Raw genomic sequence first — 14,432 nt, 5'->3', positions numbered from 1 at the left:
TGATGACTAAAATGATGTACATAGAATAAACAACCACAAAAATGAAACTACATTCTATATATATATGATGGTAATGGCCAAACTTGGCCTCCAAGGAGACCAGAGAAAACTTGTCTTAGTAGAGATGGGAGAATGTGGGTACGGAGTACAGAGTACTCTTTCAGGTACTGTTGATGGGATGATTTGTTTCATTAAACTTTTTCTTTTTAAGAACCATTTGTTAGAAGGGATAGCTTACCCAATAGGGAATGGATTAAAGTTAGATTCTATTCAGGGTAAAATTCAAAATTAAAGGTTATATGGAAACAAAAGATATTAATTTTTAAAAAATTTAAGTCCCATTATGATGGTTCCTCATTACAAAACTGTTTAAAAAAATCACACATACTTGTGCCTGGACCTGCTGTACTCCAGGAATATCTTCCCAAAAGGAATCAGGAAGTGCTCTGAAACACAGCTCAGACAAGTTGTGTGAGGTAAAATGCTTTTTTCATCTCTGTGGTTAGAAGAGGCACTAGGGTCTAGGCCACAGCTTTATTCCAGATTGCAGATCAAGTCTCCGTTTTCAGCCAGCAGTCCCCAGCTCCTCATCTGCCCTTCGTGACTCAAGTGCCTCTCTCCTGTCCCTCTGAACTCACCCAATGATTTTCTCCAGGTTCCCTTTCTTACTGTGCCCACACTGCTCTGTTCCATCTACTTGATGACTCTCACTTGAGCTTCTGGTCCTTCTCTGCATGTACCTTCCTCATCTCTCTAATAGTGAACTCCAGCTCTGGGCCCACAAGTCTGGCTCTATTTAGCATACTCAGGCTGGTTTCTAATCCCTGAGGGCAAACATCAGCCATAAAGCTTCTTCCTTTCCTTGCATCCTTGGGAGCTGATACCTTCCCAGCAGAGAGATGATCCTGGATTCTTAAAGAGGATGTCAGATTCTTATTAAACTGCACAAGACTTGTAAAGCATCAGCATGTTACACGACTGTGACTGTTATCCACAGAGTAGCCAGCCTAAGTGGAGAGGGGCTCATCTCCAGCAGAATGACCCTTGAGTAATAAATTGTGGCTTTGGCCACAATGGTTCATTGCTGTGCCTTAGAGAGGTCTTAGAGAGATGCTTGGGATTCTGAGAAGCAAAAGTACTTCCTTCCCCATAATTACAGAACCAGTACATATCAGAGGAGGAATTACATTCAGGCCTAACTCCAAGAGTGGCCCTCTTTCCTCCACATCATGCTGTGTACAGAAAGGGAAACTAAGGCTCAGGGCATGAAGTGATTTCTTGTTGTTAATCCTTAGTTTTTAGAGACAACCAGTGATATTATGGGTGATATCTTGGACTTGTCCATTAACTGGATTTAAGAGAGGCAGAATTGCACAAAGTCATCCACCTCATTCTCTCTTCCAGAGTCTTCTAAATCCAGTGGCATGAGAAAAGTTGGGACAACTGTTGTTGGACCAGGATTCAGTGGATGGCCTTGGCAAGCTCTAAGTGCCCTCCAGCACTTGCTTTCTCCGCCTTCATGATTGATGGAACAAATCTTCTCATTTCACCAGGAAGAAGACTTCACATCCCCCTCACTCACCCACAGGTTTGAGACCAGTCGGTTACCCTCAACCTGTTTTGTCCTGTCTGCCAAGATGGTTTTACCAGGCTGTGGCTACTAAGCATGCTACAGCTTCTTGGAACCATGGGTGAGAGTTGAGTACCAGGTGAATACTAAAGGTGAATGAGCAGCCCTGGAAAGGACCTAGGCAAGCCCTCACACCGAAGGTGCTAGTCTTCCCTAAACATTCCATACATCCCATAGAGACTACCCAGTTATTGAATAAAAGGACTGGGACCTCCCCACCCACCCCCCCAGATCCAGGACAAGGAGGAGAGAGAGAATAGGGAAGACAAAATTTTAACTTCAAATTAAACAAATTTATTTGGTGTCTCCTGGGTGCAAGAATAGTACGCCCAAGTCTAGGAGAGATGCATCATTTAGATAAGACTGAATCAGGCACAGCTGGGTAGCTCAGTGGATTGAGAGCCAGGCCTAGAGACAGGAAGTCCTAGGTTCAAATCTGGACTCAGACACTTCCCAGCTATGTGACCCTGGGCAACTTAATCCCTATTGCCTAGCTCTTACCACTCTTCTGCCTTAGAACTAATATTGGTTCTAAGGCAGAAGGTAAAGTTTAAAAAAATAAAATAGATAAGACAGAGTCCCTGCTTCTATGCCCCTTATAGTCTAGTAGAAACTTCTCTGTCTAATTGTTAAGATGAAGGCTTACTCACAGAAAAGGCAGAAATTTGGGTGGGGCAGGAGTAGGAAGAAAGGGGAGGAAATTGAAAGTATTGAAACTGTAGCTAGCCATATTAAAAGCTAATTTTATTCTTTTGGAACCTGACCAGAGGGTTCCGAGTCATAGAAAAAAAGAGGAAAAAAAGTTTCCATCTTGAAAAGCTTTGATCATAGTTTTGAACACGTTACAGTTATAGATAATTAGAAAGCAGGAGTCGTCAATAAAATCACAAAACATTTGTTAAGCACCTATTATGTGCCAGGCATTGTGCTGAACTGGATGAAATTCATAGGTTCCTAGATTTAAAGCTGGAAGTGTTTTCAACTGTAAAATGGGGATAATACACCAGGATCATAGATTTATAGTTGAAAAGTACTTTATGGATCATCCATTCTAATCTCCTCATTTAACAGATGAGAAAATTGAGTCCCAGAGAAGGGGAGATTAAATGACTTGGGTAATTAAGTGGCAGAGCTAGGATTCAAATGCAGGCCATCTGGTTCCAAATACCAAATTCTTTCCACTATTTCACACTGCTTTCCACAGGAAAACTATTTTTCCTGGGCTTGAAGCTCAACAATGTTAGAGCTTATTTTAGAGATCATTGAGTTTGACCTCAACATTTAATAAAATAGGAAACTGGGAGGGGAAGGTTCCAAACGGCAAAATACGCATGAAATAAGTACGAGAGGCATGGTCAAAACTCAAACCTTCCAACTTTAAACCCAGCGTTCTTCTCAATTTTAACAATAGCGAATCAAACTATTTAACTATGTCACAGGAACATTTGGTCTCATCAATCAGTGAATCAACAGGCTTAATATTAATTGTTATAGTAGTTGAAAACAGATTGTTCTCTCAATAACCAGTGCATTTGCAAAAAAAACAAAAAACAAAAACTACGAAAGCATTTGCTAAATAAGAAATTTAAATAATTCTTCATTTTCTTTTCATGTTTTCTTTTAATGTATTTTTTTAAATCCTTAACTTCTGTGTATTGGCTCCTAGGTGGAAGAGTGGTAAGGGTGGCCAATGGGGGTCAAGTGACTTGCCCAGGGTCACACAGCCGGGAAGTGTCTTTTAATGTATTTTTTAAATGACTTGAGGCTTCAAAGGTTGGTACTGACTCCATAATGTATCAGGGATCATAGAAAGAGCATTAAACCTGAAGATGGGAGACATGGCTTCAAATCACAGCTCTAATACTTAAAAAGCTATGCTTCTTTGGATACGTGTGTCCCTTCACCTCCCTCAGCTGAGTTTCCCTATCCATAACAAAAAAATCATTATATCCACTAAGTAATACACCTGTGATCAGGAAAAGACCTCTGTAAGTCTTAAAATATTATTGAAATAGGAGCTGTTATAATTTTCTCCTCACTTTCCTTAATAGATGTGGTCCCTCAAAGGTTACATGCAAATTAAATACAAATCCTTTGTGTTCGAGTCCTTTTGTAATGTGCAGAAACGACCCATGTTTTTCCTTGGTTTTATAAATTCCGATTTTCAAAGCTGGGTGCAGAGCAATAACTGTCAGCCTTTGTAGCCAGGGCAAATGCTATTTAAATCACTCTCATGTCATTTGGGAGTAGTTGAGATATGAAAACTACACAGGACAACAAATACCTAGTGGCTGGAGGCCATCCTTGAGAAGAACCTCACCTAACTTGCTGGTGGAGAGGGAGCCATCTTGTATTTTGTTGTTTTTCTGTCCTTTTTTAGTCATTTTTCGTTCTTTGTGACCCTGTTTTGGGGTTTTCTTGGCAAAGATACTGGAGTGGTTTGCCATTTCCTTCTCCAGCTCTTTTACAGATGAGAAAAATAAGGCAAATGGGCTAAGTGACTTGCCGAGGGCCATTTTATATATAGTCATTCCTTATTTTAACCAAGTATTCTTGCTTATTAGGTAGTGAGACTGTTTCTTTGCTGCCAAAAGCCTGAAAGTGCTGCTCTCAGTGTCCCTCTACATTTTAAGGAGATGGAGTAAAGCCCCAGGCATGTTTCCCTTGATCTAGCTGTGGTTTTCTTAAAGTAGAACATATCTGTAATTAAAATAACATGTCTGATGAATTTGCCTGTGGTGAAATTTCATTTCCTTCTTTGAATCTTTTCAGGCAAGACTGACCCAATACTTGAAAATCATTTTTTTTTCTTCTAGCATTCAGTCACCTGACATTAGACAACTTTACTAAAAATAGGCAACTAAAAGAAAGTTTTAAATACATTTAATTTATTTCATTAAAAATTTCAGTTACATAAAAATTTTAACATTTAAAAAAAATTTGAGTTCCAAATTCTCTGCCTCTCTATGCCCCATTCCTTGAGAAGGCAAGCAACATAATATCAATTTTATATGTGAACTTGCCCAAAACATATTCCATATTAGTTACATTGCAGAAGAAGACACACACAAAGAAACAAGAAAAAATTAGGTGAAAAAATATGCTTCCATCTGCACTCAGACCAGAGTTCATCAGTTCTCTCTCTGGAGGAAGAAAGCATTTTTCATCATGGGTCCTTTGGAATTATTTTGGATCATTATCTTGATTACATTAACTAAGTTAAAGCTAGATAAATTAATCAAATAATAACAGTTTTTTTCACTCTAACTTGTCAGTATCACTCCCTTCTTAGTGTTATCAATACTGCCTCTACTCTTTTCTCTCTGGTCCTAATAATCATTCCTTGACCATCTAAAATCCCCAATACCCTTTAGATACTTAATTCACAAGATACTCATGTATTTTTTCCAATGTACCACCATTCTCTTCATGTCACTCTCCTACTCAAAAACTTTCAGTGGCTCTCACTAACCAGACAATAAAAGTATAGATTCCTGTTCCTGGCAGTCAAGGCTTTCTGTGATCTCTCTCTCTAACCCCTCACACCAGTTTTTTCTCTCTTGCTTTTGTATCTGCATTTTCTGTGCCATATCTTTATTCTGTTCTCTCTTGTTCTGACATATCCTTCTGTCATCTATGGCCAGAATGGATTCCTCTCTCCCCATCCCCTAATTCTGCCCTATACTACTGGAATCATGGGATCATAGACTTATAGGCAGCTAAGTGGCATACTGGATAGAGGGTTAGACATGAGTTCAAATTCATCAGACATTTATTAGCTATGTCACTCTAGGCAAGTCATTGAACTTCTAACTACCTCAGTTTCCTAATCTATAAGAATAGTAATAGCACATATTTCCCAAGGTTGTTGTAAGGATCAAATAAAATATTTGTAAAGAGCTTTGCAAACCTTAACGGTTGTATAAATGTTAGCTATTATTGTATAAAGTTGAAGGAAAACTTAGAGATCATTTAGGTCCTTATTTTACAAAACAGTAAACTGAGGCCAAGAAATTTTAAGTGACTTTCCCAAAGTCTTATAGTTAGTATGTAACAGAATTGAGATTCAAATCCAGGTCCTCTATATCTATTGATGCCTTTTTCTTCTTTCAAGGACCAGCTCAGATGCCATGATGCCTTCACTGATTCTCCCAGCTTAAAGTGATCTCATCTTCCTCAAATGTCATACATTTTGTCTATCCCACCTTTGTACTTATGCTCCCTTGAAAATAATTTTTTATGCACACATAGACTATTAGATTGTCAGCTCCTCAAGGGCAAGGACTATTATATATATGTGTATATATATATACATATATATATATATGTATGTATTTTTTTTCTTCCAGCTAAAGTGAAAGTGGCTTACTTGCTTTATCCCAAATTCTATAATTCCCCCTCCTGATTTGTCTTGGATGTTCCCTCTTCATTTAGGGAATTTACTCCCTCTTCATCTCCTCCTCTTAGAATTTTTAATTTTCCTTTTAGGCTCAGCTCAGATGTCATCTCCTACCCTGAACCTTTCCTAATTTCCCTCCTCAAATTATCTAGTATTTATACAACTAACTATATAACATATCTGCATAAGTGAGATATATATATATATATATACATACATACATACATACACAATTGTCAACATGAATTTTTGGATGACTCAGTTTACCCTTACTTTTGAGAAATTCCAGTGCCAAGTACCCCTATTTTGGTTTGAATGTTTTGTTTTGGAGGTTTCATGAAGCCCAGTTTCTTAGTTTGACCTTTGCCTTTGATTTGTTACAGCTGATGCTTCTTAATACCCTAGTTGCTGGCTGCAAAGAGGTTTACAAACCTGTTTGTGATACCTAATTATACAGAGAATATAAGGACTCCCAATTTCTTTTCCTTTTCAGAGAGAGCATCTAATGTGTTTTCTCCTAGGGTGGAGTTGGTATCTTACAGTATGGTGTCTTCTCCCAGGGGTACGGGTTCCAGAGCATTTGGCCCTGTGTGGCAGCTGAAATATTGAATCTATCCCTATTCCTGATTAAAGAGTGGTTTTTCTGACTACTTTAGTAGTTCTGTATTAGTTCTGTGTTATTTACAAGTTAATGCAATATATCTGTATAAATGCTTGATTCCACTCCCTACCTCCCCCTGTAAAATACAAGTTCTATGAGAATATAGATTATTTCATTTTGTCTTTGTCTGTGTCATATACAATATAGCCTTTTTTTAAACCTGTTACTTTTCTGCCTTAGAATCAAAATACTAAGTATGAAAGAATGGTAAGGACTAGGTAATTGGGGTTAGGTGACTTGCCCAGGGCCACACAGCTAGGATGTGTCTGCAGCCAGATTTGAATCCAGAATTTCCTGACTCCCGGCCTGGTACTCTATCCACTGATAGAATGAGCAACCTGGCTGCCCTATCACAGATGGGTTTTTTTTTTTTGGTAATTTATTTATTTACCAATTGTACCATGTAATAAATTTCTACATGAGTTTTCTGAAGTTATAGGATCTAAATTGTCTCCCTTACTCCCTTACCTCCCCCTTTCTGGAGCTGGCAAGCAATTCTATCTGGGTTATATATATATATATATAAAATCATGCAAGACATTTCCATATTGTTCATTTTTATAAGTGAATAGTCATGTAAAATTAAAACACAAAAAGAAAAACCCAACTAAATTAAAATGAAAAATCGTATGCTTTCATCTGCTTTCTGATTCTAATAGTTCTTTCTCTGGAGGTGGAAAGCATTTGTTGTCAGAAGTCCCTCAGAATTGTCCTGGATCATTGTATTGCTGAGAATTGCTAAGTCTTTCACAGTTGATCATTCCACATTATTCCATCACAGACTCTTAATAAATGTTTATCAAACTGACTCTTATCTCTGAAGCTAAGGACAGTCTTGTATGTTGTTGGAGCTCAACAAAAGTGAACTGAATTGAATATGATGATATGCAAGTATTTCCTAGTGCTGGAATATACTATTATCCTCCAGATTAAAGAAAATCTTTCAGAAAATTCCAGGAGAAATTCAAGCTTCCTCAATATTGGCAAGAATCCTAACAATACTTCCTCTTCTGGATATCTTTAGACAATTTGTACTTGGTCTGAGAAGGCTGGGTCTCCTTGGCTGCACTCCAGTTCTTAAATAATAGTCCACTGCTCCTGGGCAGAACCTTGTTACTTATCATGCTTTGGGATCTTATCAATAAAAGAATAAAGACTGTTCTCTTTAATCAGGGATAAATCAAGGTTGGCTTTTTCCTATTCCACAAACAGGTCTGCTTCCTAGGTTCCTACTTCCAAACGCTGAATTAATTCTTTTGGGCAGGAGTTCCAGAGCTGAAAAGGATAAGTCCCCCAAGGCATGGGTACTGGTCCAGAGGAGTCAGCACAAGGTGGCCCTTGAGAACTGGAAAGTACTTCTCTGGGGAGAGTTTAAACTGTGGCCTAGAAAGGTGAAGGGGCATAAACCAAGGTCATAGAGCTTATAAAAGGCACTGGAACAGTTTCTTGAACCTACATCTTCTGACTCAAAGTCCAGTGCTCTTTCCACCCTCTAAGCTACCTTTTTTTTCCAGGAAGCGAATTAATCTTCTATTATGATAATGATTTGCTATACTTAAACTCTCAGAGTCAAGAGGAGGACCATTATTTTAGAATATATTCACAAGATAATCAGGGGGAAATGGGGAAGTAGAAAGAACATTAAATTTCAAATCAGAAAAACTTGGGGTCAAATCCCCACCTCTGACAGTTTCTATTAGTTTTCTTATCCATAATATGGTTATAATTCAGTAGTCTTCTTACAGGGTTTTTGTGATGACCACGTGAGGTTTGAACTTTGCCAATAATTTGTGAATTCCAATTGTTAAAAAATAAAAACAAAAATGAGGCAGATTTTTGGCTCAGTGTAAGAAAAAATTTTTCTCATAATTAGAGAAGTCCAACAACAAGTGGACTTTCTTAGGAAATAGTGAATTCCCTGTCACTGGAAATGTTCAGGTATCCACTGGATGACCATTTGCCAAAGATGTAATAAATATTTCTGTATCAGGTATAGGAGTTTGAACTATAGGACCTGTGAGGTTCTTTTTATTCAAAGATTCTAAGTTTAAGCAAAAGACATTAATTCCCAAGATCGCATTTCATATCTTTCAGGTACTAGCCACATGTGGCTTTCCACATGCTAGCAGTTTGGGAAATAGCACTTTAAAGAGAAATATAATAACACATGGCACTTTTATATCACCTTTCATCTACGAACCTCAAAGCCTTCTAAAACCATTTATTAAGGCGCCCCACAGGAAGAAACATTTTATTATGGTCATCCAAAACAAAATGATGCCTAGAATAGGGTTGGAAAGGATATAGACAAATTCACAAAGCCTTTCCTAGGGCCTAATTCAAGAGCAAAGACTCCATATCTATCAATTTTATTATATCTCAATTCAACAAACCTTAAGTGCTTACTATGTTCAGAGCATTGCACTCTGTCCTGCACTGAAAGATAGACAACAAAGCTTAAAGAAAATAATATTCTTGCCCTTATGTAGCTTGACATCTAGTAGGGTTATCACAAATGTAAATAAATATATTCAGGTACTTTGGTGGATGTGTGATCACCTGTGTGTGGGTGGGTATTTTACATGTGTGAATTATATTCTTTTTTACCCTGTCTTATTCATTATTGGGGGCTACAGGGATGCAGGGAAGACTGGTATCTCTAATGTGAGGGCTTGCTGAGCCTATTTTTTTTTCAGGACTGTTTTCCTTCCTTGGTGTCTACCCATCACCCAGCTCTCACCTGTAGCTCCAAGAACTTGTAGCATGTAGCTATACCCTGGAATACTGTCTTGGCAGGCAGGCTAAACCAGATTGAGAGTGACTGACAGGACCCAAACTCATTGATGAGTTAGTGAGGTATCTACCCCAAACATGTGAAGACTTCATTAGAAGAAAAGATGGGGATGGATGAGGACAATGTGTTCCAGTGGCCATGAAGGAAGCTGAAGCAAGTGCTCTGGAGACCTTAGAGCTTGGTTAGACATCAGAGAAGTTACTTCATCCTGAGCCATCACCAGTCATCCTGACTTTTGACTTGCCACTGGACTTTAATGACTCTGTAAGAAAGATTGAGGCTGACGGTTTTGTGCAATTTGGCCCCACTTAAATCCAATTTATGTACTATTCAAAAGACATTGGTCCTCTCCTGAGTATGAAGAACCTTGATTCCTTATGATCTACAAATCTTCTCTAGGAAATCTAAACCATACCCCAATAATCTTGCTTTGTTTCTTTTAATATCTTCAAGATAGCATTTAGTTGATTTATTGTCTTTCCTTCTCAATGCACAGACAGGTACACCTCCAGCAGTATGACATGGTGGGAAGAATGATGAATTTGCAGTCAGAAGACCTGGGTTTAATGCTGACTGTGCTACCTAGATGACCTCCTTTTCTCCTTTATAAAATGAGGGGGTGGAACACGGAATGAATTGTTTCTATGGTCCCTGCTTGTGTCATGATCCTTTTCCTATCATGCCATATCTCATGCTACTTCTCAAGAGGATAGGAATCATGTCATATCAACTGGATTTTCTCTAGTTGCTGGCATACAGATAGGTACTTAAGAAAGGTTTGATGAATGAATGAATGAATGAATGAATGGGCTAATTCAATGGATTCCCTGTCTAGCTACCTAGTATGGGCAAAATTGGATTGTGTATACTCTGTCTTTTCAGTGTAAAGGGATTGAGATATGGTTGGAAGGACACTAGATTGGGAGTTAAAAGACCTCTATTTCAGTCCAGGCTCAGCTATTTACTGCTTTGGCTGATCCTGGAAATTCTTCCTCCACTCTGAATCCCAGTTTTCTCTTCTATAAAGTGATATGGTTAGATGATATGGTATCTATGGTCCCTTCTAGCTCTGATACCCTGTTTTAAGGTTTTTACAGTTTTGACATTCTATGACTGTGAATAACTATGGATTTCACTCAGGAGTTTTTCTTTGTCTAATCCTGGCTCAATGTTTGTGCCATGTCATTTGTAAGTAATAGCTACCATTTCTATTGTGCTTTAAGGTTTAGGAGACACTACATATATGGTCTTATTTGATCTTCACAACAACCCTGCCAGATAAGTGCTATTCTACAGAAGAGGAAATCGAGGCAGAAAAGAGTTAAGGGACTTGCCCAGGAAAACACAGCTAGCAAGTGATTGAAGGCAGAATTTAGACATCAGAGTACCAGACTCTAAGACTGTCCTGCAACTAACCTACCTTACTGCTCCTAAGAGTAAATTTCTAAGTAGAAAATAATAAATAAAAAAAGGCATGGATAGAAACAGTGTGGGGTAGCAGAGAAAACCTTAGCATCAGGAAGACTTGGGGTCAAGTGTTGCCAGTGCAAAATGAGGAATGTAGAATAAGTCACTTCAGTTCTTGCCTCTAGGCAAGCCTCCCAAATTATAAATTTGCATTAGTAGAAGTTTTTCACATCCTAAAGGGCAGAACTCAGATCCAGGATTGACCCAAAGCACATCTTCTCATCTCAGCTCACAGTACAGAGGCTCATCTCTTGGGGAGTACTCCAGGATGTTGGATTTAAAACAAATGTGTGTGTATTTGTGTATGCTTATTACCTATTCTTCAGGTCCCCAAAGTGACATTGCTATATATACATAGCACCCCTCACAGAATCCTCAGCTTTTTTCTAAGGACAACAGTCTATTGGAGATTCTCCTCATTGTTAGTCCCTGGATGCTTCTTGAAATTACTTTCTATTACAGTGTTTACACTTGGTGTTGGTAGAGCAGATGGGTCTGGGTAATGGATAGAAAGATGGTTTTGGAGCCAGGAAGATCTGGGTTCAAATTCCTCCTCTGATTCATTTGAGCAAATCATTTAATTTTTCTCTCAGGGCCCCAGCAACTCTGTTAAAATGCAGGACAGTTGTAGATATTTAATGGAGTTGGAACTTTCTTCAAAGGGAGCTGCCTCCAGTGAACCCACAAGTTCTAATTTTCTCCTCCTTCCCAATCCCACTTTCTGTTTTTAAGTAATATTCCTGTATTGGAAGGTAAGCTCCTTGAGGGCTGGGCCTAGTTCATTTTTGTTTTTGTGTCTCTACCACCTAGCATTGTCCTAGGCAAAAAAAAGGGGGGGGAGGGCTTATTAAATATTTGTTGAATTGCATTGATAAGCCGAAGGAAGGTCGCTGCCCCGGCTTTAGTCCGCTTCATTTATTTCGCACCAACAGTGTCCGGGGAGGGGACCCGTTACCACAACACAGCTACTCTCGGATTTCGAGCGCAGAAGAAGCCGAGGTTCCTGGAAGAGGTAGTCCCTTCCCCTCTGCCCAGAGTAGCTCCCAAGAAGGCCAGGGAAAGAAGAGAACTACATTTCCCATGAGACCATAAGACATCTCTCCTCCCTCCCAACTCCTGCAGAGGCTCGTGCTCCGAAGTCGGAGTTCGACGGGTGCCCTCGAATAGCGGGTCACCAAGAGTGGCCCGAGGCGGTGGGGCAGTCTCCTCTAGGGCGAAAGGAAGGGGAGAGGGATGGGACGGGTCGGAGCGAGGGGAGAACAGGAACCCCTTTCTTAACGACTCCTCTTATGCCCTTCTTTATTTTCTTGGGGTCTGTGAAGAGAATCGAGGGCTCGACTAGCTGCTGCGGAGCCAGGAGCGCGGGCGCGTGCCCGCGCGAGGGGGCGGAGCCGAGCCGGAGATAGAACGCGCGCGCGGCGGGACCAGGGGCTGCGCGTGCGACGGGTACGATCCAGACAGCTGGGGCCCGCTGTTGTTCCCGGCTCGCGCCGCAGCCGCCGCGGCCACCGCCCCCGCCCCGACTGTCTGTCAGTCAGTTAGTCTGGGAGGGAGGAAGGGAAGGAAAGGAGCTGAGGAGCGGTCGCCGTCGCCGCGTCAGTATCCGCGCTCTGCCGCTGCGGCAGGTGCCCGAGCCACTTACTCACTGCCCAATGCCCTGCGGGGAGACAGGGGCGCCCACAGCTCGGTGAGCAGCCACCCGCTCTGCCTCTTCGCTCGCCGCCATGGGGGACGGCGCCGGGGGGGACATGAACTCCAACCTGCCCTGCGCTCCCTACCTTACCGGAGACCCGCAGCTGGACACCGCCGTGGGCCAGTGGCTCCGCTGGGACAAGGTCTGTATCGTCGCGACCCGCCCTTGTCTCTCTCTTTTCCGACCCCCAAGGACCCTCAATTGTCTCTCTCCTCCCGTGTCCCTCTTACCGACCCCCTCCTCCCATGTACCTCCTATTGCCTCCTTCTCAACTCTCAGGTACCCCTCCCATCATCCCCTCCCAACCAAATACCGCCCATTTTCTCCTCCCATGTACCTCCTATTGCTCCCTTTTCGACTCTCAAGTACCCCCCATCATCCCCTCCGGACCCCCAGATACCGCCATTTCCCCCTCCTCCGATGTACTTCCTACTTATCCCCTTCTCGACTCTCAGGTACCCCCATCATCCCTCCCGACCCAAATACCATCCATTGCCCTCCCACCTCCCATGTACTTCCTATGCCTCTTCGGCTGTCAGGAGCTCTCATCCCCTCCTAACTCCTAAGTACCCTTCATGGCTATCCTCCTCCTCTCTCTCAGGTACTTTCTATTGTCTCCTTCTGACTCTGGGAACCCTCATTTTCCCCTCCAGACTTCCAAGTAACCTCCCTACACCCTTTCTTAACTCTCAAGTACCCCCATTGCCCCTCTACACGCTTATGTAAGCCTAATACCTCCTTTCGATTCCCAAGTACTACCTATTGCCCCCTCTCTACTTCCAAGAACCCACTGACGCCCCTACCTGACGCCCAAGGACTTCTATTGCCCTTCCTCCTCACACTAAGGATCTCTCATTCCTCCCTTTCTAAATCCTCCATGTACCTCCTATTGCCCCCCTTTTCCCAAATAGGAAGTACCCCTTATTGTGTCCCTCTCGAATCCCAGTTACTCCCAATTAACTCCCTCTTGCCAATTTCCAAGTACTCTCTTTTTTGCCGATTGCCAAGTGCTTCCCATTGCCTCCTTCTGATTCCCAAGTACCCATCAATGTCCCCTCCTAACTGACAGCTACCCCCGTTGCTCCCTTCCTCTCGACTCCCAAGTAACCCACCTCCTTTTGCTCCCCTCCCAGGTATCCAATACCTTCCTGTTCTGTTTGGATACCCGCTTCTTTCTCTTTACATTCTCCTTGTGTTTATTATTCCTCCTTGGATTAGACCCCACCCTGCCCTCCAAATTGTTCCTGTGGGGATGGGGCGGAGGGCATTCATGGTTTGCAAGAGAGTGGAAGAGGATACGCCTTGTGCCCCTCTGCGTGGGACATCTGCAATCGCTCTCTTCGCAGTGCAGTGGATTTAAAAAAAAAAAAAAAAAAAAACTGCAGGTGCCTGTCGTTTTTCACCAAAACATTCATTCTAAACGGTGTCTCTCCTTATGTGATGCCATTTCTACTTCTCCTTTCTTCCACTTCCTTTTTCCTAATACGATTGAATGTGTTGGTGTGTGTAGGAGGCACATTCTTGGACAAAATTCTAACCGTTATTCCTGACTCCCTTCTCTTACGTTACCATGTTTTATCACCAGGTAGTTCTGTCTCTACTTTCCAGCCTCAGGTACAGTTCTGTCAGTAGTGTGTTTCCCTCATTTTCTTTCCAGTAAATATTTATCAGACAGTGTTTTCCCATTTATCTAAAAATATCACCTTTCCTGCTATCTTGGGTGGGAGGGATTGATGCTTCTTATTCTAAATATCCATCCCTTGTTTTGAAAGGACCAGAGTATGTGAG

General features: G+C 41.4%; 1 protein-coding gene across 1 annotated transcript in view; it reads left to right on the top strand.

The window, feature by feature from the left end:
- Nucleotides 1–12,675: 12,675 nt before the first annotated feature.
- PGM2L1 (phosphoglucomutase 2 like 1) overlaps nucleotides 12,676–14,432 on the top strand; it is a 60,686-nt gene continuing 58,929 nt past the window's right edge. Inside the window, exon 1 of the mRNA XM_044668139.1 lies at nucleotides 12,676–12,786. Within this exon, the coding sequence (XP_044524074.1) occupies nucleotides 12,676–12,786 (111 nt within the window). The remainder of the gene's footprint in view (nucleotides 12,787–14,432) is intronic.

This window comes from Gracilinanus agilis, chromosome 3 (assembly GCF_016433145.1).
Source record: "Gracilinanus agilis isolate LMUSP501 chromosome 3, AgileGrace, whole genome shotgun sequence".
Lineage (NCBI taxonomy): Eukaryota > Metazoa > Chordata > Mammalia > Didelphimorphia > Didelphidae > Gracilinanus > Gracilinanus agilis.
Note: the sequence above shows the minus strand (reverse complement) of the source record. Positions and strands in the feature narration are given on the sequence as shown.